The sequence below is a fragment of the Vitis vinifera genome, chromosome 18 (genome assembly GCF_030704535.1).
Source record: "Vitis vinifera cultivar Pinot Noir 40024 chromosome 18, ASM3070453v1".
NCBI classification, from domain to species: Eukaryota; Viridiplantae; Streptophyta; class Magnoliopsida; order Vitales; family Vitaceae; genus Vitis; species Vitis vinifera.
Window position 1 is genome coordinate 29495230 of NC_081822.1, and position 22973 is coordinate 29518202.

Below are 22973 nucleotides of genomic sequence, written 5' to 3' on the forward strand. Positions count from 1 at the left end.
TTTTTCACCTCAGTATGAAATAGAATATACAAGCACTTTGGTTTGAGTAGTCAAAGTAAAATGAAGATGGTTGCACTGCCACTAAATATGGATTCTACCTCACAACAGTTAAATCAGATTCTTTTCCAAGATGACTCTGAGGCTTAACTTGCAAGTAAGCATGCAGCCTTCCAGCAGGATCCTGTGAGTCAGTCCTAACTATTTTATGCACAGGGACTTTTTGTGACCTTGAACCTACAACAGACCAGGAAAAACAGGAAACCATTCAAAAAGAAGACATTCCAAAATAGAGAACAAATGTACCGTACTTAATCTGCAAATGATATGAGGCCAACCAAGGGGCAAGTGACACAATCAAAATAAGACACTCCCATACCAGATAGTTTGGGGCCACAATGGGAATCCTTGCTTGTATCCTTAGGACCAGATGAAGAGGGTTCCATCGTCTATCTCATGCATGCAACCAAACAAAGCCCAAGCAAAAAGCACAAGTCAGCAGGCAAGATCCATCTGATGTGCAGATAGCTGAAGAAATAGTGATTAGATTGGGAACACAAAGGTTGTAATTGGAACTGACAAGAGAATTGAGAGGGGAAATGATCAGTAGAACTGCTTCCCTACAAAAAGTGGGGACAAAGACAGGGAAGATCTGAAGAACCACTATTTCTGTGTTTCACTAGTCACAGCAAACTGCAAGTATATATATAAATAAATTGATTTATCATATATTTTAAAGGAACCTCTCCAAGGCCCGATGGTGACAGTAGCTTTTGGATGACCGCAAAGTTTAAATGAAAACTCTAGCACAATCAGTGTTCCCCTGAGAAATCCAGAATTCAATTGTCACCCCACTTTATTCCACGATGAACACTCCCCCAATCCATCTACTTCTAGGCAGAGCATCCTGTATCTCCATAGCTGTTCTCATGGAATGGAACCTCATGCTTATCTGGCCTAGAGTGAACCACCTAAAATATCATTATCAAATGTTTAGCATCCCACTAATAATAGGCAAAGTTAGAAAGACCAACCTCAATTTTTTCCCCTAATTAAATTTAGTCCAATCAGCCTCTTGCATCAACAAATGCCCACGTAGATGGCAACCCCTCTCCAAGTATTAGTAATTTGAATGCTCAGACTCCCAGGAGATGGGAAGCCACCAAAACTATTTCATTAAATCCAAGAATTCTAAACGATAATGTCCTGGAATACTGGATAACATCAAGCATTTGCCAAATATCTTATGTGCAACTGATTTAACACAATACAAGAGCACAAAAAATGAGTAATCACCCCTTGAATGAGCTAGCTGAAGGCTATGTGCACACTAGCAAATTGGACCAAGACAAAACAATGAAGATCTGTCCCAGAAAATAAAACTCCAGGAGCTTATAACCTCAAGGGATCAATCCACCACATTACATCTCAACATAGTGCCATTGCTCTTATAGTTGTCATAAAGATTCTCTCCATAAGGTTAAACATCACACCCAGAACTCAAGACCTAGAAAATTGTGGTCACAATAGTAACACAAGTAGGGCAACAGTACAATAAACACCATCAATGATCAGGCTTATCAATTAAGAACCCAAGAAAAGACTCTAAAAAAGGTTTCATGGAAGATATCCAACTTTCCTGATCAACCGAAGGCCTAAAGAAAGTAAAACTTTCCATTCTCCAAATTTAGAACAAACTAAAATCTTATTTAGTAAATTCCCCCTCTTTTCTTCTCATCCTCCTTAATTCCCCTTTCTCCACCTCTAAAATTTCATCACTTTTACATGTGTGCGGACAATATGCCAACCTAAATTGTCCTCACTCACCATTATGATGGTTGATCATGCTACTTCATCTCTTGTCGCACTTGTGATTTAAAAGAAACTAGTCAAGAAAAAATGGTTCCATACACATCATGTTGATGAGTACCAACACTACAGAAGTGATCATCCTATCATATATTTCTCTTTTCACTTTTGTATTAAATTAATCTAAAATTGATGAGGATGAATATGAAAGGAAATAACAAATTCCTAAATACTCTATCAAGCTTATTTAGGTAATTTTACAGTTTTTAGGCTCTCTAAAGTCAGTTAGCAGTTGTTATAATAGTTGCATTTACAATTTTGAATTGTTTTTTATCTGAAATTTATCCTTAAAAGAAGTTTCTAAACTTTCTATTTTCTCAAAAAACAAAAGCCTTTTTTTTTTCTAAATTTTCCAGTTGAGTCCTTGTAATCTAGAAAATTTCTTTATAAGAAACTCTTATTACAAAATACTTCTATGAAGTTAATTTTATAGTCTAAATATTTCCTTTTAATGATTTTATTTTAAATGATTTAATAGTTTTAGGAAAGGAATAAGATTCCTAATAAGTTACGATATAGATTAGAGTTTTTTTTCATGGTTTTATCCAGTTTTGAAGATTTCATAAAGTCTATAAAATAAGTTAATTAATGTAAAACAAGTTTTTTTTTCTCACATATCTTACTATTTTCAAATGGTGAGACTCCACTGCCTTTTTTCTAAGAGAGACTCTAAGGTTTCTTATCTGTCTTTAAGACGAGACTTTTAGAAGGTTATAGTGAGATTCTAAGGTTTTCTATCTTTCTTCTTTGTCTCTTTTTTTCCTATCTTTTATTTTTTTTTTCCCCAAATGCAATAATTTTATTCTTGTTCCCCTTCCTAAACACTAAAAGATTGAAATTCTAGCCCAACTTATTTGATTGTACACAACCATGCTACAGCTGTCCTACATGGAGAACTTTCATAAATCAAAATTGAAATATATAGCTACATATGTAAAATGACAGACATATATAGCTACATATGTAAAATGACAGACATATGAAGAAATCAGCATTTTCCTAATAGAAAATTTTGCTTGACTATGGACATTTGTATTATAATAACTGGACTGACAAGAAAGTGGCTCTTAGGAAATCACACAACATTTCCCTAGTCTTTATTTCAAGCAAGATGGCTTTACAATCTAATGAAACTGTTTAGTTGAGGTGCAGGAACAGACATACTGAGTTGAATTTAAAAGAATACAGCTAAATCCAGATTCAAAAATGAAAATAACAACAACAACAATAATAATAATAATAAAGACACCTAACTATCATTATTTTCATAATAACAATAATAATAAAAAAAATGCATTGAAATCTTTTTCCTACCCTCTATTCTTTTCCAGTGTAGTTTAAACAATAATATAGGAGGCAAGAACCAAACTTGATTCAATAACTTGAAAGGGATGATAAGACAAAAAGATGGAGCGAGAGAGCGAGGACGATGAGGGAGGTTTTCGTGAAGAAAAGCGAAGTAGGAAAAAAAGGAAAGAGGGGAGATTTGGGGTGGAGTCAAAGCTTTTCGAGATAGGGGTGGAGGAGAAACAGGGCAGAACCCAAATCGTTATTGAAGAGAGCAAGGGAGGGGTTTCATCTTGGGTCCGTTTGGGGCCGTTGAGTGTAGAAGTTCTCCTGGATAGCCTGAACCAATGTATTAAGGCAGAGGATAAGGGAAAATGGGAAAGGGGTTGGAGGGAAAATGGGAGAATATATTCTCTGGTGCGGGATGAGAACAAAGCAGGTCTCTTTATTAGATTGGGGGTGGTTGACAAGGAGAAGAGGAGGTTTAATATTTACATTCCGAAAGGCAGAGGTGAGAGAGGGGGGTGGAACCTCATGGCGGAGATGCTACAGAAGGTGGTAGGAAGCAATGGCAAAAAGGAGAATAAACAGGAGGATAGGGCCATGGTGAAAACAAGTTTGAATAAGTCGTTCGCAGAAATGGTAAAGGGGTCGGATGGCAGGGGGGGTGAAGTGGTAAGAGTGGAAGTGAAAGAAGAGGAAATCAGGGACAATCTGCGCAAACTGGAGCATTGCCTCGTAGGCAGCTGGAGCCCTAGCTTAGCAAATGGTATGGATATGGAGAGGTTAGGTTGGTTAATGGCGAGGACCTGGGGGTTGCAGGGTAAACTAGGGTTGGCAGGGATGGAAAAGGGTAGGTTCCTTTTGGAGTTTCAGTTTGTGGGTGAAGCCGATCGTGTACTTGCCTCTGGAAGCAGGCGGGTGGGAGGCGTCCAGTTAGGGCTGGAACGATGGAGACCTAGGTGTGGTTGTGAAAACGAAGGTGGGAGTAGGAAGGAAGTGTGGGTAAAGATTTTAGGGCTTCCAATTTCTTTATGGGTTCCGTCCATCTTGCGGAAAGTGGGGGACAAATGTGGAGGGTTTGTAGACATGGATCCCCTGACGGAGAAGATGGTGGACCTGGAATGGGCTCGCATCCTAGTTAAGAGAAAGAATGGAGGCTTGCCGAGCAGGTTAGACATAGTGGTGGAGGAGGTTTGTTATTCCCTTTATCTCTGGTGGGAAGTGAGGCCGGAGATGAGGAAGGCGACATCTGGAAGCAGTTCGAAAGGAAACTACAGAGAGGAGGTCAGGGGTGACGCTGAGGCACGCGCTACCCTCGCGTAGGAGAGGTGGAAAGCGCAAGGCCCGAGGCGCTGCTGCTGGCTGCTGACGGGACTGATGGGAAGGTCAGAGGGGCAGTTGGAAATGGGACTGGTAAGCGGGCCAGAACAGGGTATGGGGCCCGGGTTCCTGCGGATTTGGATCAGGTGGATGGGCTTCTCCACCCAGGCCCATTTGCGGGTAGGACGCCTTCTCCTAAGGCCCATAGGGGGGATATAATGGTCTCGAGCCCATTAAAAGGGTTAAAACTAAAAGGGGTGGTGATTGAGGAGGCTGGGCTTGGGATTGGGCCGTCCTATTCAAAGCCAGATTGGTGGATTGGGGTTGGTGAGAGCCCAGATTTGTCTGGGAGTAATGGGCTGGCGGGGAAATATTTAGGCCCGTCACAGCCTGAGAGCAGAAAAGGGAAGCTAGAGAGGGGCTCTATCTGGATGCGGGCTGAGTTCAGTGAGGGAAGAAATAGAGAAGCTGAATTCCTCAAAATAAGGGAGAAGGAAGACGCATGGAAGCAGCAAATGGTTCCGTCTCACTCAGTGACTGATCGGGCGTTAATTGAAGAGGAATCGAGGTATGGGTCTGTTCTCATACAAAGGGGGGGTAGGGCCTCGGGGTACCTGTCTTTTTCTTCTCTTCCTTTTGATCGGACTCCGGAGGGGGAGTATTACGATCATTCTAGGGTGGCATGTGAGGAGATCCAAAACGAAATCCCACTGAACATGATCAAATCTGTCGAGAATGGTGGTGGGAGATGGGATTTGGTCGAAGACATCACTGTTAATAATAACGACAAGGAGTGGGAGAGAGGGTCAATGTTGGCAGTGACTCAAGAAGCTAGAGAGGAAAGGGAGAATGGATGGGAGGAGTGCAATCTGGCCAAATTTAGCCAGTTTTTAGGCTTCTCGACAGAAGGGGTGGAGAAGGAAATTTTGAATTTCCTGGCAAAAATCAGAAAAAGAAGAGAAAAGATATACAGTAGAGGAGTGTTAGAGAAGACAAAGTTTGAAAGGGAACTGAAAAGGCTTGAATGCTCAATAAACTATGAGGGAGGAAGCAAGCAGAGAAGTGCTTTTCAGGATAGAGGGTGTCAAATTATAGAAGTTAATGAAGCTTAAGATCTTGTGTTGGAATGTGAGGGGAGCAAATGATAGCTCTAGAAGGAAAATAATTAAAGCTGTTGTGAGCAACCAGAAAGTAGACCTACTCTGTATTCAGGAAACGAAAATTAAACTGATGTCCGAGTGGGTGGTTAGAAGCATAGGAGTGGGAAGGTTCTTAGACTGGAGGGCTTTGGATGCTTCGGGAACGGCAGGAGGCATTCTGATCTGTTGGGATAAAAGGTTGCTGGAGCTGTTGGAGTGGGAGGAGGGGCAATTCACTATTTCATGCCGGTTTAGGAAGGTGGAAGATGGAGCTGTCTGGGTGTTCACGGGGGTGTATGGCCCGTTCACCAAAAATGAGAGGGACTGTATGTGGGATGAGATTGGGGCTATCAGAGGATTATGGGAAGAACCCTGGTGTGTAGGGGGGGATTTTAACGTGATTCGTTCTCAAAATGAGAGGAATAGGCAAGGGAGAATTTCTGCAGCAATGAGGAAATTTGCTCAGGTTATAGATGAGTTAGACCTGATTGATCTCCCGTTGCAAGGAGGTGATTATACGTGGAGTGGGGGGCCAAATAATCGGTATTGGGCCAGGTTGGATAGATTTTTGGTTACTTCTAGTTGGCTAGATCAATTCAGCAGTGTGATTCAAAAAAGGCTGTCTAGGCCAGTTTCGGACCACTTCCCGGTGGTGCTGGAGGGTGGTACTGTGAGAAGAGGTCCTTCCCCGTTCAGATTCGAAAACATGTGGCTTAAAGTTGAAGGGTTTCAAGAGCTAATCCATAGCTGGTGGCAGGGAATAGAGGTAAGAGGCAGTGCTAGCTTTAGGTTGGCTATAAAAATGAAAGCAGTGAAACAGAAGCTTAAAGTGTGGAATAGGGAAGTGTTTGGGAGATTGGAAGACAATAAAGTTGCTGCTCTGCAGCTAGTGGACCACTGGGACAGGATGGAAAGTGAGAGAAGATTATCAGAGGAGGAAACATTATCAAAAAAGGAAGCAAAGGATAGTTATGCTAAGTGGGTTTCTTTGGAGGAAACTCATTGGAGGCAGCATTCCAGAGAATTATGGTTAAGGGAAGGGGACAACAATACAGGCTACTTCCATCGAATGGTGGCTGCCCATCGTAGATTCAATCATATGGACAGAATTAAGATAGATGGGGTGTGGCTGACTGAGGAGAAGGATGTGAGAGAAGGGGTTGTTAATGCTTTTCAACACTTTCTTACGGAAAATTCAGATTGGAAGGCGGATATAGAAAGGCTGCAGTTAGAGCAACTAAATCAGCAAGAGGCAAAGAACTTGGAGCACCCTTTCTCTGAGGAGGAAATTCATAGTGCCCTGATGGAGATGAATGGGGACAAAGCCCCAGGACCGGATGGTTTCACTATGGCATTTTGGCAAAGATGCTGGGCTATAGTTAAAGAGAAGGTTTTGGAGATGTTTAAAGAGTTCTATGAGCAAAGTGCCTTCATCAAGAGCATTAACAATACGTTTCTGGTTTTGATACCCAAGAAGGGGGGGGGGGGGGGGGGGCAGAGGATCTTGGGGAATTCAGGCCAATCAGTCTCTTGGGGGGACTGTACAAACTATTGGCCAAGGTCTTAGCCAATAGACTCAAAAAAGTGATAGGGAGAGTTGTTTCCACTGATCAAAATGCTTTTGTTATGGGGAGGCAGATCCTTGATGCCTCCTTAATTGCAAATGAAGTAATTGATGCATGGCAAAAAAGGGATGAGAGAGGTCTTATTTGTAAGCTGGACATAGAGAAAGCCTACGACAGCCTAAATTGGCAGTTTTTGATGAAAGTCATAAGAAAGATGGGGTTCGGATCAAAGTGGCTGGGATGGATGTGGAGTCGTATCTCCACAGCCAAATTTTCGGTGTTAGTGAATGGGGTGTCGGCTGGTTTTTTTCCAAGTTCTAAGGGGTTGAGGCAAGGAGATCCCCTCTCTCCCTACCTCTTTGTGATGGGAATGGAGGTGTTGAGCAATCTGATCAGGAGGGCTGTTGAAGGGGGCTTTTTGTCAGGGTGTAGGATCCGAGGAGGAGGAAGGCAGCCAGTGCATGTATCCCACCTGCTTTTTGCGAATGATACTATAGTTTTTTGTGAAGCCAGGAAGGAGTTTCTAACTTATCTGAGTTGGATTCTGTTTTGGTTTGAAGCCGCATCAGGGTTAAGGATCAATTTGGAGAAAAGTGAAATAATCCTAGTTGGCGAGGTGGAAGAGATGGAGGAGATGGCAGCGGAATTGGGCTGCAAGGTGGGCTCTATGCCTTCTGTGTATTTGGGGCTGCCATTGGGGGCTCCTAACAAGAGTACAGCCGTGTGGGATGGGGTGGAGGAGAAGATGAGAAGAAGACTTGCGCATTGGAAACGGCAATATATTTCCAAAGGTGGGAGACTTATTCTCATTAAGAGCACGATGGCTAGTATGCCATTGTATCAAATGTCTCTCTTCCGTATGCCCAAGTCGGTTGCGCGAAGATTAGAAAAATTGCAAAGAGATTTTCTTTGGGGAGGAGGAAACTTAGAAAGGAAAGTGCACCTTGTTAATTGGGAGGTTGTGTGTACGGAGAAGGAGAAGGGGGGGCTTGGCTTAAGGAAGCTAATCCCGTTAAATAAAGCTCTGTTGGGAAAATGGATTTGGAGGTTTGCTTGTGAAAAGGAAAATTTGTGGAAACAAGTGCTTTTGGCGAAATATGGGCAAGAGGGATTTGGTTGGATGACCAAAAAGGCTAATGGGACGTTCGGAGTAGGGGTTTGGAAGGAAATTATGAAGGAAAAAGATTGGTGTTGGGAGAATATGGCTTTTATTATGGGGAATGGTACCAAAATCAGTTTTTGGAATGATCTTTGGTGCGGATGTACAGTGCTGTCCCAAAGGTTTCCTCACCTCTATGGGATGGCTACTCATAGGAATGGTACAGTAGAAGATATGTGGGACCAGAATGTGGGCCAAGGAGATTGGGATGTAAGATTTGTGAGGGGCTTTAATGATTGGGAGTTGGATTTGGTAGGGAATTTGCTTTATACATTGAGGGGGTTCAATCCTACTTTAGAAGAGGATGCTGTTTTTTGGAAAAGGGGGAGAAACAGAAAGTTTGAATTTAAAGAAGCCTATAACTTGGTGGTAAATTCTGTGGCTAACAATTTTCCGAAGAACAACATTTGGGTGGATAAAGTTCAAACAAAAATTTTGTTTTTTGCTTGGGAAGCTACTTGGGGCAAGGTGCTTACGCTTGATAGGCTCCAGAAAAGAGGGTGGCATCTCCCTAATCGGTGTTTCTTGTGTGGATATGAAGAGGAAACTGTAAATCACATCCTCATACATTGTATAGTGGCAAGAGTCCTTTGGGATATGATATGTGCTTTGGTTGGTGTTAAGTGGGTCTTTCCAGAAACTGTAAAGGAGGTCCTATTAAGCTGGAGGGGCCCTTTTGTAAGGAAAAAAAGGAAAAGGATATGGAAGTCTATACCGTTGTACATCTTTTGGACCCTTTGGAAGGAAAGAAATAGGCTTGCTTTTAGGGGGGGGGTGTTAGATATCCAGAAATTAAAAAATTCTTTTGTCTGTATTTTATGGGGATGGGCGAGAATGTATAGTGGAGAGAGGTCGTTGTCTCTTATAGGCTCCCTGGAGTGGTTAGCCTCCACATAAGGGCTGGTGGGTTTCTTTTGTTTTTCTCTTTGGTTGTGAGGCTTTAGCTAGATTGTATACTCCCTGTATACGTGTGGCTTTTTGGCCTCTTATCAATATATTCTGTGCTTACTTATAAAAAAAAAATAACTTGAAAGGGATGATAGTTCTCTTAGAGCACTGAAAAACATCAAGTTCTGAGCTTATATGCTCAGTTTGCCACATACCTGTTCCTGAAATGTCCTTTCCTCATTAGAGTTTCTCAATTTTGATTCAAATGCAGACTGTATCTTCTCAATAATGGCTTCCTGATTTAAGAGGCTTACCTGCAAATAGATATACAGAATTCTAAAGCAGCTGAAAAGGTACAGTTTCAGTACAGAAGAAACAAATAAGGAGGCAGAACAGCTCATAAGTTGTTTCCATTTCAACAATCAGATAGGAACCCCAGGTGTTCCATTTACAAGGTACATCAGGCACCTAAGAAACACCTAGGCAATTGGATCCCCCTTGGTATCACATGGTCCAGGCAATGCATAGGCGAAATTCATACCTTCCAAATATTTAAACCTCACAAAACTTTTGAACATTCACTCAAATAGTTTAAATTGGTACACATAAATATGAGGTCCACGTATCTGTGTAAACAATAGTCAAATTCACAAAATAATTACAAAAATATCCCTACCTCTCGCTTGGTGGGGTGTATATTTACATCAACATGTTCAGATGGCAATACAATTGACATATATATGAACGGTTTTGATGCTTTGGGCAAGGTTGCAGCATAAACAATTTCAATGGCCCTCTTTAGTGCAGTGCACTCAACCAATCTATCTGGAGAAAAGGGAAATATTGTATGAGAATCCAAACTCCAGTGTTCCTCAGTCAATTTCCTAAAAGTTATAACCATAATATAATTGCCGGAAAATCAATAAAGAGACAAAAGTTCAAGTTTTCCATAGTCAATTCCATCTTGTAAATATGAAGAGACTTAGAGAGAGAAAGAGAGAGCAGCCTCTACAACTCGGATGCTTTGATTGCATACAGTAAATGCAGGCTATTTACATGAAATGTACAAGAAACCATGTAACAGAACCAAAAAGGATAGATGATTCAACAAACAATCATATTAAGAAGCACAAACTAGGACCAAGATGTAACATAAATACATCATATTGACAAATAAAAAATGTCATTTTTTTTTTTTTGGATAGGTTAAGCAAGAGAGTAATATAAAAAAAAAAAAAAAAAAACCCCAGACAGAGTGCCACAAAGTATACAGGAAGTATTACAAAGAAAGGTGTGTGTTTCAGCCTTTGGTAAGATTGCTCATCAGTTGCAAACAATCTTTTGTTCCTTTCCTTTTAAACTCTCCAAAAAATGCGTAAGGGAGCTGCTTGTCACGCCCTTTTTCATTTTTTACCCACAAAAGGGTCATGCCAACCTAAGAGGGTCTCTCTAACCAATGAAGATAGCACCCAAGACACATTGAAAAGGGAGAACAGAAACCATCATAAAACCCTTGTCTCAATACAGTAAATAAGGATGTGTGATCAATTGATCCAATGGATTCTTCCTTGAAATGACAAAAGAAACATCTATTTGCCAAAGACCACCCCATCCTCTATAATTGATCCAAAGTTACAACCTTTCCCTAAGTGGCCTCCCAAGCAAAGAAACCCACGTTTGGCAGCACCCATGAGTTCCATATAACACCCACCAAGAAAGAAACTGAACTCCCCAACTCCAAGACAATGTAAAGGGCTTTGATGGAAAACTTACCACTCTTTGACTCTATCCAAATCACCCTATCTTCCTCTTCCCTATGCACCCTCTTCCCTTGCAGTCTCAAAGTATGTTATGAGGCATGTTTTTTGGTTTTACTGCTAGAACTTTTCTGGAAAACAAAACAAGCCCTTATAATTCCTATTTGAATCTCCATGTTTGATTTGTCTATCATTTTCTCAGGCTAATATCTGCTTTGATAGCAAAAAATTTCGAGCCAAATAAGTCCAATTTAGAATTTCAAAGCTTAAGGGTTATAACACTTCTTCTGGCAAAGCCAATATTATCATCAATGTATGTTTTCAGCATTTCCACAACAAATAGATAACCTGGCGATACAACCCCCAGTGCTGAAGGCAAAACCAAGCACTAACAACTGTTCCCATTTACCATCTGATATTATGAAATTTCTGAGACAAACAGAGCACTTAATTGAGTAGCCAAGAGTGCTTTTCCACTAATCAATTTTTTTTTCCTCTATGCCTCAACCAACAAAGGAGTTAAATGTTGACACAAATGCATATAGTAAGATGCCAAAACAATGACGATGGATATAATAATTTCTGATGGACATATTAAGATGCCAAAGCAAATATTATGGATTTAATGATTTCAATTTTAAAAGTTAAATAAAAATAGATTTCAATTTGTGGATATTTTCAAGAAAACTGGGGAAATGTTGAAAGAGCATAAACATACAATAACAATATTATAAAATAAATTCATGAAAAAAGCATGTCACACCTTTAGTTTCGAAAGTTATCTAGTAAGTAAAATACCGTGTATGTGTTGTTTCAACTATATAATATATAATACAATTAAAAGTACAACAGAGTTCTACTCCAAAAGTATAATAACTTTTGCTCGTTATTGTATAAATATTAGGGTCAACTAAAGTCCAAAAAGCCCTCCAATCTTCCAAGTAAATTGATTTGTTCTAATAGTACAAACTGAAGTCATAATATAACCTTTAAGAATGAATCTTCATAATTTCAATAACAAACATGCATAGCTGAACTCTTTTTTTTTTTTCTTTTTTATCAGAAATGCATAGCTGAACTCATATCTATCTTGTTTTGATAACAATTAGAAGATTTCATCTAGAGAAGACAATGTGCACAAAGGGATCAGAGATCCCTGAAAGACAAAAGCAAAAGGAAAGAATGGGAATGCAACCACCCCAACCAGAGAGAGAAAGAGCAAAGAAAAAAAAACACAAGAATACAGCCGCATAAAGCCTACCCTATAAAAATTAATTAATGAATTAAAATAATTAAAATAAAATAAAAACCTTCAAGGAGGCTAATAATTCCCTACAAGCCTCACAAGGCAGAGCACTTCATTGCCAAAAGCTCAACCTCCTGATTTGTAAGCCGTGTTCTCCAGTTGAAGGAGACCACTTTCTTTGATAAATGCAGAATATGACTCATCCAATGAACATACTCGAAGGACTTCAATACTCATAGAAGTCCAGGAGATGAAAACAATGGAATCTCAAATTTTCCAAAACAAAGGCTCTGGTAACAGTTGTTACAAACTGATATTACTCTGATCCCAAATGTTAAAATCTTTTATTATCTCAATCTATTGTTAAACAATCAATTTTCCTAAAAGCTTAAACTTGTAGGATTTGAGCCCACAATGCAAATCATGCACTCCAACACCCTCCCTCACGTGTAGCTTAATAAATTGGGGAAATAAACATGCAGTAGTGATGTTTGAACAAGGCTCCAATACCATGTTGAACCACCAATTTTACTAAAAGCTTAAACCTGTAGGATTTGGGCCCACAATGCATATCATGCACTCTAACATCTATGGACTCTTATCAAATGATGATCAATTTTCTGATCTATACTTCAATTAACCCATGATCCAACTAATCTGGTTTAATTCATTTCAATATCAATGACTGATTAAGCTATGGATTATGAGCATGCAATGGATCAGATAAATGAGAACAATCACACCATGAGACAAAAGGATTTACATGGAAACATCCATCCCAAGGAAAAACCACTACCTATCCTAGCTAGCAATATTTTACTATTGAATAATCAATTGCAAAGCCTAGTCTTACTGAAGATGTCTACCTGATCAATCTCTGGTTACTCCATCCCTGCCTTTACCTAGCAATATTTTACTATTGAATAATCAATTGCAAAGCCTAGTCTTACTGAAGATGTCTACCTGATCAATCTCTGGTTACTCCATCCCTGCCTTTACCTTGTAGCTCGATCATCAACTTTGAAGTCCTAACAAGGCACTCTGCACCCTACCAAAATCCCTGGATTGCAAATTTGATCTCTCACCAAGATCCTCAGCCTCCAACTATACTAAGATTTCACAGCCATTTGTGGAGTCACACCACAATTTGAAATCTCATCAAGTACTCAGAGTCTCACTAAGGTTCTTCAACCTTTGATCTTCCTTTGGAGTCCCATTAAAACCAGATTGAACACAATCAAAGACCAAGATTTAACCAAATCAAATAGAAAGTCACTGGAAATTGAATTCACATCCACAAAGAATTCTTGAAACAATTTAGATCCAAAACTTCAACTTCAAATGGATGAATCTTGAACTATTCTTCAATCTAGGTGAATCTAACCTGGAGGAAATCATTTCAATCACACAAGCTCACAGTGCATCTCACAAACACTTTAGCTTGCAATCTCAACTTGTCTCTCAAAATAATCTCAAGGAAGTTCTACACAATTCTAAGTCAATTCCTTCTCTAATGAGTCACTCAACTATTTATAGGTGAATCAAGTCATAACCAACTCTCTCTCTCTATATATATATATATATAGATAGGTATAACCAACTCTTAATTGAGCACCAAAAGAGGCAAGAACAAGATCACCACTGACTTTGAAAAACAGAGCTCAAAGGCACTCATCTGGCACTAAGTTTATCTGCAGCGAACTAAGGAGTTTGCTGGTAGTGAACTAAGATTAGAAAGGACCCTTCTGGAATTAAGGTCACTGGTAGATAACTGGCAAGTTCACTAGCGATGAACCTCTGACCAGAAGAATATCCCACCTAACCTACTAGATGGTAGCAAACCTATGACTTGGCTAGTAGCACAAATCCTTTGAGAGGCAAAAATATAAGCGTTTTTTCACAATTCAAGCCAAATATGTCAAATCTACTTGGAATAACTTGGGACACTTTGAACACACTAAGGTATCAAAAGTTCACTGAAAAGGAATGCTCATTATCAGCAGTCCAGGGGGACTCCCCAATTTCCTTCCTCAGGTAGGGGTGCTTTATGTGGATCATCTACCTCATTTGAGTGCTTATTCAATCCTCAGCTTCAGTTCCCCATTGCAAGGAATGGCTCCAACTTGAGATTGAACCAAATCATCAATGTACAATACCTTCGATTTTCATGATACACTTGAGCTTCATCTGAATGTCAACAATATTGAACATAAAACATTTCATGTCTTGGCGATTAATCATGTCAACTCAAGTCACTTCTAAACCTAGTCTAAAATACAACAATGAAATTTTCACGAAATTGCCAACAAGAACAATACATGTATCTATGTGTTTGCAGAATCCCCTTCAACCATGAGACTTCGAGCATCCCATCAAAAAGACTTCTTTCACAAAATAATGACAGGAAAATTACCAAATCAATAGTTCAAACATATATTGAAGTTTTACCTGAGGAAGAAAGCATTGCTACTGATGTTAAATTTTAAAGCACCCAAAAAGATTCAAGAAGCGTGAACCCTGACACAAATTGGTTCAGAGTGCAATGTCAAATTATCAAAATTAATTAAAAATTTGCTTCATATGTTTAGTAGAAGGGTAAAAAATGAAAAGATCAAATAAAACAAGAAGAAATCAAGTTTTTGAAACAAGGAACACTATATTACTTGGTCAAAGTTGTTTATAAATATGTGGGAAGAGATAGTGATAGCATTGTCGGTATGCCAGTAACATTGAGCATAGCATATTAACTGAACTTTTGAAATTTCAAATATCATTTAGAATAAATCAATAGCTCAAATATCTGTGTGCCCATGTGAGTATTTCAATTGTTAATTTTGTTCTTTTCTTGGGTGAATCTAATATCAGTTGTTCAAAAATGAATAAATTTTTTGTCTTTACATTTGCTAATTTTTGTTCCACTTTGTTCTTTTAGTGGGGGTGTGGTGGGGTGAGGGCAGTTCTTTTTTTGGCAGAAACCATACCAGCTGTCAATAAATGCCTCACATCCAAATTCAAGCCACCACATGTACATCTTTTCAGTTAGAAAATCTCTATCCTCACTTATCATAAAAAATGATACATAGGCATGAATACAAAACTTCAAACAAAATCAAACACAGCTTGTATCTTTCTCTCCAGGTGGATTTTTTTTTAATTTAGAAAAAAAAACCTTGATGCTCCAATAAGGAGGCGAGCCCTAGTTAACACATAGGAAGTATATAAGGAACACTTAGAATAAAAGAAGGAAGAACAACCACAATAATAAGAAAACCACCAGCCTAGTTACCTCCTCATGGGAAGCCCTTTTTGAGCTTCTCTAAGCTCAAATGAATTAACCCAGACAACACAAAGGCAAAGAATACGTGGGCAAACTTGAGAGCAAATTGACCAGCCTTATGTTGTGCCAGCGGAAGCTTTGATGCCAACGATGTTAGTTCAAGAACACAAAGATAAAACAATCACACATACGGTACACGAGGTTTTAACGTGGTTCGGCCAACCATGCCTACGTCCACGGATGAGAGAGAATAATTCCACTATACAATAGAGAATATTACAGAGGATAGAACCAGATACAATTATTGGGTTCCCGAAACATCCCATGTTTCCCCACTCCTTGTATCCATACCTTATTACGAGCCCTCTCGCTCCACCAGGTACCTCCCGTTCTTCCTCACATCTCTATCCACCTCGTATAGTCTCTATAGGCCCATCTCCATCTCATAACTTTTTCCCCTCATGACCTAGAATATTTATAGAGATATTTCCAACAACCTTCCTTATTCTATAAGGAAATCTAATATTACAATAATATATCAACCTAGAAATATTCTATATAATATTCTTTACAAAAAAAGGAATCTATACTAATTAGGAATTTGGGACACTTCCTAACACCTTAGATATCATCACTTCCACAAAACAAGCTGATTTTGACGATGCTCCCTCACCGGATCCTAGATCACTCTAGCTTTAAAATTACATAATGACAACTTCAAATATGAAGATTTAAGCTTACCCACTTTGTATCCTATCAAAGATGCAGAGGCCTCCACCTCCCCACCCTCTATTCAGGAACAAACTCACTCATTCAGATTGACCTTTAGCAAAGCAACAGCTTCAAAGATCAGGACTGTGCACCTTAGATACAGCAGCTACTCTTTAGAGAACTACAAATTAATGTGTCATTAGTGGATAAAGCAAATGTAATATCTAAATTCCTTGCTACTCTCTTTTCCTCGCCTTGATGCCTTGATGCCCTCACCCCTTGACAGTTATCAAGATGAAATCAATGAAAGACTGCATTGCTAAAACAAAATGATAAGGGAAGAGAAGGTCCCCCTAAAATAAACCTATGGAAATATAGAGGAATCCCAATGGTATACTATTCACAATAACTGAAAATCGACAATTGAAATGAAGAATCTAATCCACTCAATTCACTTCCATCCAAAACTCAACCTATCCATAAAAAGCAACAAAAAGTTCCAATTAACACATTTGTGCTCATTCTCCATACCAGCTTGCAAACTAGGCCGTCTCTAAAGTTAATGACTTTGTTGGTAACAAGGACAGTGTCAAGAACTTGTCTCCCCTCCAAAAATGACATTTCACAAATTTGATACCACAAATGCATCTATTATCTTCAATTTGTTTCCTAATCCTAGAAACTTCTTTTGACCCATGACCCAAATCCTTTTCCATATATTTGATATTTCTTCATGTCAAGAAGCAAAACAAATTTAAGATCATAACACTAAAAAAACAATTCTAAACCAAACATATGGGATGTAACTATAGCTTTTGAAAGTTTATTCAACAACTTGACATTAGTAAAGATGAAGAATATGCCCTTGAGGCCTGGCTCTAGTGGTCAAGGGATGTGAGGACGTGTGGGAGGTTCCAGGTTCAAGTCCCAATGGGACAAAAATTTACATATCAAAAAAAGATGAAGGATATTCTAAATTTAATGAAGAAATTTAAGCCTTAATTTCCCCACTGCAAAAATCAGAGAACTTCTTGATGAAGATTTGATACTCCAAATTTGAGCAAGTCTAACGTCAAGTTTCAAATAGAGAAGGGCAGCTTCCCTAGTTTAAGTAAATTTATACCAGTCAACGTTCCATAACATGTAACAAGATTTATCCTAAAAGAGTAGTAATCAATGTCATATCAGAAGATAAAAATCATGGAAACCTTTTCAATGTTGGAAAATTCCCGTGGTTAATTAATACAAAGAAGTAGAAACCCTGTTCCCCTGCATCATATAAAAGAAAGAATCAAAAGCAACCACTTTTCTTTGGCATCTCAATCATGACTTGCATTCAGATGATAGATTGAAAGTGTAAAATCAACAGGCAGGATGATAAATCTCAATGAATCATATAACTTTACCAATCAAAAAGAATCATATAACCATTTTTCATTCTCCATTACTAATATAGATAATGCATACCATTGATAAAAAGCACCATTGTTGTCTTCTTTGCTATGTAATTTGAATTAGAGATGAAACCATCCATCTCAAAGACTGAACTAGAAACATCATCATCTGCAGCTTCAATTTTCATAAGATTGCGAGCAACTGAGACCCCAAAGACAGATCTAATTGCATCAAGTCTCGAAGATGTGGCAACTGTATGAACATCCGCTCTGGCAGCTCCATGCTGAGTACCATAAAAGAATCAAATTACATGAGTTGCAGAACATAATTAAATAATTCAAATGATAAATCTTACAAACTGGTAAGGAAGAGAAGCAATATCAAGAGACAAGACCTTTCTGCAAGAGAAGTTCACATTAATGTGATGAATGGCAAATCGGCTTAGCAGGTCAACAATCTTTGGATAATCATCAGCTGAATTTTGCAGCGTTTTCCTCCGGGCAGTCATGTTATAAAATAGATTTTCAATCTGATCCACATGCAAAAGAAAATGGAAATTATCATAATTTTAGAAACAGCAAAAGACTAATAGGAATTGCTAGTTTAATGCATGAGGATATTTTAATCCAATTAATCTCCAATTTCTCAATAAAAAATGAAACCCAATTAAAGTCCTGTAATTCAGGAGTAATCATATTATAATGAATATCCTAACTATAGCACATAGCTCCATTGTAACCAAATTTTTTTATGATTTATCAGTGACACTAATCGATCTTTTCAAATCTTCCCAGGATAACTTTTTCTTTTCCTCTAGCATTACTTCTTTCAGTTTCATATTCATGAATAAGGTGTGTTCGGTTCTAAGGAAAAGGAAAGAAAATGCTCAAGATGCCTCCCTTTTTTCAAGCTTTTATTACTTTTAAGCATTTTTTTTCCTTTTCTATTTCTATGTCACCAAAGAAGATACTACCAGAAAAAAGACTAATGTTGTCACATGTAAAAGAAAATAGGTTAGTCAAGGGGTTGCCATTGTCACCAAAAAGATGAACCAGTTATCTCAAATAACGCTTTCTCTAGGTTTCACAAAGAAATTACTTGTCAAACCCACATGTCCTAAGAATGGGGACACATGGCATGGTTGCTAGTTTTTAAATTCGTTTACAGAATTTATATTCATCAATCAAGCAAAATCAAGACATTAACTAATTCTTTTTCTGATCATCTCTCTCCTTCAAACTTTTCATGATATCTAAGCTTCAACACTCTTCATATTATTCATTAGGTTTCCTTATTCAAAAATTATATAAACCTTATTTTAAATAAGGCTAAACAAAATCTCGCAGAATCTTTACTTATTCCCTTTCCAAACATTGACATCAGGGTTACCACCAGGTTATCTCACTCTAATTATCTTCCATTGGAAAAATATGTTCACCAGGTTATGTGAAGTAAAATAATTTGGGGATTTCTTGCTGGATCCATTCCTCCTCCCTCTCCTACACATTCAAGAGGATGACACCTATGGTCAAGGTTTTTGCTTGGCTTGTGGTTAATAAGATAGGTAATACCAATGACTTGCTTCAATTGAGGAAGCCCTACAAAGCACTAAGCCCAGACCAATGTATTATGTTTTTGAAGGTAGAGAATTAGTTGATAATATTTTTCTCCATCATCCCACTGCACTAGAATTATGACATAAAATGTTCAACATAGCCAATGTCAAATATATTCCTCCTAGGGGCATAGCAGAGATAGTAGGCTCCTTTAAAGGCTTTGACAGCCAACCTAGAGGAAAGATTCTTTAGCAGATGGGTGTTTTATCCTTGATATGGTTCATTTGGTCGGAGAGAAGTGCAAGGATATTTGATGAATAGAGATCTATAAATGCCATCTAGGATCTGAATTACTTTTTTCTCCTTCCTATGGGTCTCAATCATTGAGCCTTTTGCAGATATACCTTTAATATCTCTTATTGCTAAACTGGAAGAGTGCTTGCTGCTTAAACAGGTCGAAGAGGAAAGTAATAATGGATTGGTTGCCCCCTCCAGTGAGTTCGGTAAAGTTAAACTTTGACAGATGTTTCATGGGTAATCCTAGACAATTGGGTATAGTAGAAGTGACTAGAGATCATACAAGTACAGTTTTGAGAGCTTACTCTAAGCATCTAGAAGTGGGGTTGGCTATTAAAGCAGAGATATTAGCAGTATTGAAGGGTTTGCAGCAGGCCAAAGCTTTATATCTATCCAATCTATCTGTGGAGGGAGATTCTACTATTGTAATATCTTAGGTGTCCATTAGGGAGAGACTAGAGAGGTTCATGGGAGTTTGATAACTGGATGCGAAAAATCATAAATATTGCTAGTGATTGTAGTTGCTGCTTTTCTTGGGTTGCTCGTTTAGCTAATCAAGTCACTAGCTAGTTAGCCAAACAAGAAGCAACGCACTTGGCCTCTTTTGTAAGAGATTTTCTTCCCCCGAGTGTATATTGTTCTTCTATCCAATGCACATGGGTTTTACCCCTTGTGAGGAGGATCTGGTTTTGGTGTGGCATTGTATTCTTAGTTATTTCCCGACCAACTTTTGAACATCTTCAAAGAATTGTTTGTCCTTCTTGTATTCATCATTTAATGAATGAAGATATTTTGTTTCTGTCTCCAAAAAAAAAAAGAAAAAAGGAGGATGACACCACTTGAACCAAACTTGATTTTAATGCTTAAGAAGATCATGACCTTCACTCCCTAAGAAAGTCATGGCAGTTGTGGTCTAGGACTTGTATACATTATTTAGTACATGACAAATGAAATCTGTTCACCAAGAACCCAACACAACTTTACAAAGATCTTCAAAAATGCACAAAATCATGTTCCTACTCTATAGTAGATTATATCCACAAAGATAAGCCTATTTGTGACACTTCACACTCAATTAGGTACTCCATTCCAAACGAACAAGGCAAGTTCCTTCAGTTTTAAAATGTAGTTGCTCATAAACATCATACATTTGTTGCTTCCATTCATGCCCAACTACCTTTACACAGTTTACATGAAATTATGGCAAATGGCCTAGGCAAGGAGTATTTATCAAAATTTTAATCCTTTTCATGGAGTTATTCTCAATGTGGTGAGAATGAGGCAGAGGTTGTCCACTATTTTCTCAACCTCGCAAAAATATTTATAACCATCATTCAATTTCTATAAACAACTATCACAGTTCCAACAACAGCACCAAGTCACCAAATTCATAATATTCCTACTCCAATATTAGTTCTTCAAATCAATGCTAACAATTTCTATGTTAGATATGTCATGGTCACAGTGATCTTGAATACAGAAACCATTTTAAGCATTACCAAATAGAAAGTGATAATCAAGCCTTAACTACTTTGATCATTAAAAAATTTCATGATCCTAAGTGGTATCATGATACTGATGCTTTAGCTCACATGAACAAATAATCCAGGTAACAGTTTATCATGATAGAAATGGTCATGTAATTCTTGGAGACAGAACATTAAAATCTGTTTCACATACTGGTTCCATCTTCCACTACTCCAATCTCCAGGAGTCAATTTTCACTTGACAGTAATAACATCTTCTAAGATTTTTCATGCAGTTTTGTAATAAAAGAACAGACAATGGGAAAAAGGTTGGGAACTGTGAGTAGACGCAATGGCTTTGCAATATTAAATCAACCCATTACTGCTTTCATTTCTTGAATGTTTTCTTCAATCCAAGCATCTTCTTCTCTATGGCATCAACAGCTTGGTCATTCTTCAAATCGTGTTCTACACACACTTAAAAGTAGTAGTCCTATTCAAATGTTTGAGTTGGATCCAAATGACTTAAGTCTCAAATGCCAGTTTGGCACAAACCATAGACTACCATTTTTCTATCAACAAAAGGTGTACTTCTCTATTTATCAGTGTGCATATTGATTTATGGGACCTTAACCCATTAAATCTATTTCAAATTGTAATATTATTTATTTTCATTGACAATTACATTCATTCATTATATTTAGCTTTATCTACTTAAGAAAATCTGTGACTTTTTCTTTACTTTCAAAAATTTCCAAACCCTGATTCATACTGAATTTAATGCAATAACCAAAGTTCATGCACCAAATTCTTAAATACTGTTTTAATCTGGTAAACTTCAAATTTCTTGTCCAAGTACTCAATCACAAAATGGTTGTGTGACTTGTGTTGAATGGATGTCATATAACTGAAGTGTGCCCTTGTGCTTTTATTCCATAGTCCATCCCTGCCCTGATTCTCATGGCAAAAATGAAATAATTTAGCGGCTGAAGGTACCACTTGTCACAAAATGGATGAAATAATTATCTCAAAAGATATTTGTCCTAGATGTCAAATAGAAGTGACTTGACAATCCACATGTCATACGCATTAGGACAAATAACACAATTATTTATCTTTAAACTCTTGCACTTAATACATATTCAATCAATGACAAATGATGAAAACTAAAGTACTCTTTTTCTTACATTTTCTCTCCTTAAAAGTTAAACTTTTCATCTCTCAATTTTCATGTTCTTTCTTAGAATTAAATTGGGAGTGACTGATGTTCTATGTTATCAATAATTTTCCCAAGTAACTCCTAAATTCCAAATTACCCAAACCCAAACAATTCCTAAATAATGCCTTTATCACATTAAATGAAAAAATTAGCCAAAGTCAATTGAAATTTCCAGCACATACCATTATCTGAGTTCCCTTTACAGCAGCACAAGCCTTTGGTTCATGCTCCATGACACCATCTCGATAAGATACCCTAGATGATAAATTCATCTAGTCAAAACTCAAAAGAATAAATGGGTAAGCTTTCCCATTGCTACTCATTCTAACTTCTGATCGCGTTCTATTACCACTGATTACCTCAGATGGATGATACAAAGTCACTCAACTAGCAATTTTGTTTTCCAAAATGAAATAACCCAAAATTCACATGCCCCTTTCTTTCGAAATCCAATGGAAAAATAAAAGAGAAACACTGCCAACAAGACCCCATATAAATCAATAGACACAACAGAACTTAACCAAACATTTGGTGTGCACACACCTGTAACCATGCAACTGACCCGCAGTAATGGTGGTGACTGTAACATGACCCACATAGGTCATGCTCGCCAGCGCCTCTCCTCTGAACCCCATCGACTTTATCGACTGTAAATCTTCAAATTCTGACAACTTCGATGTAGTGTGCCTCTCGCAGAGTATGGGCAAGTCCTCGTACTAATAACAAACAAAAATGAAAACATCATTCTTTTATCTTGAATTCCAAAATGCAATACACAGATCTCTTCACTCACAAAGCTCCTATTGAATTAGTTCGCAAAGT

At 38.1% G+C, this 22973-nt stretch overlaps 1 protein-coding gene across 2 annotated transcripts in view; it reads right to left on the reverse strand.

The window, feature by feature from the left end:
* LOC100854779 (DNA mismatch repair protein MLH1) overlaps positions 1-22973 on the reverse strand; it is a 34265-nt gene that overhangs the window by 10825 nt on the left and 467 nt on the right. For both annotated transcript variants that reach the window (XM_059734697.1, XM_059734698.1), the window contains exons 2-9: positions 22695-22867; positions 22334-22406; positions 18008-18142; positions 17686-17896; positions 9904-10052; positions 9443-9541; positions 377-446; positions 99-234 (exon numbers count right to left, since the gene is read on the reverse strand). In XM_059734697.1, coding sequence (XP_059590680.1) covers positions 99-234; positions 377-446; positions 9443-9541; positions 9904-10052; positions 17686-17896; positions 18008-18142; positions 22334-22406; positions 22695-22867 — 1046 coding nt within the window. The remainder of the gene's footprint in view (positions 1-98; positions 235-376; positions 447-9442; positions 9542-9903; positions 10053-17685; positions 17897-18007; positions 18143-22333; positions 22407-22694; positions 22868-22973) is intronic.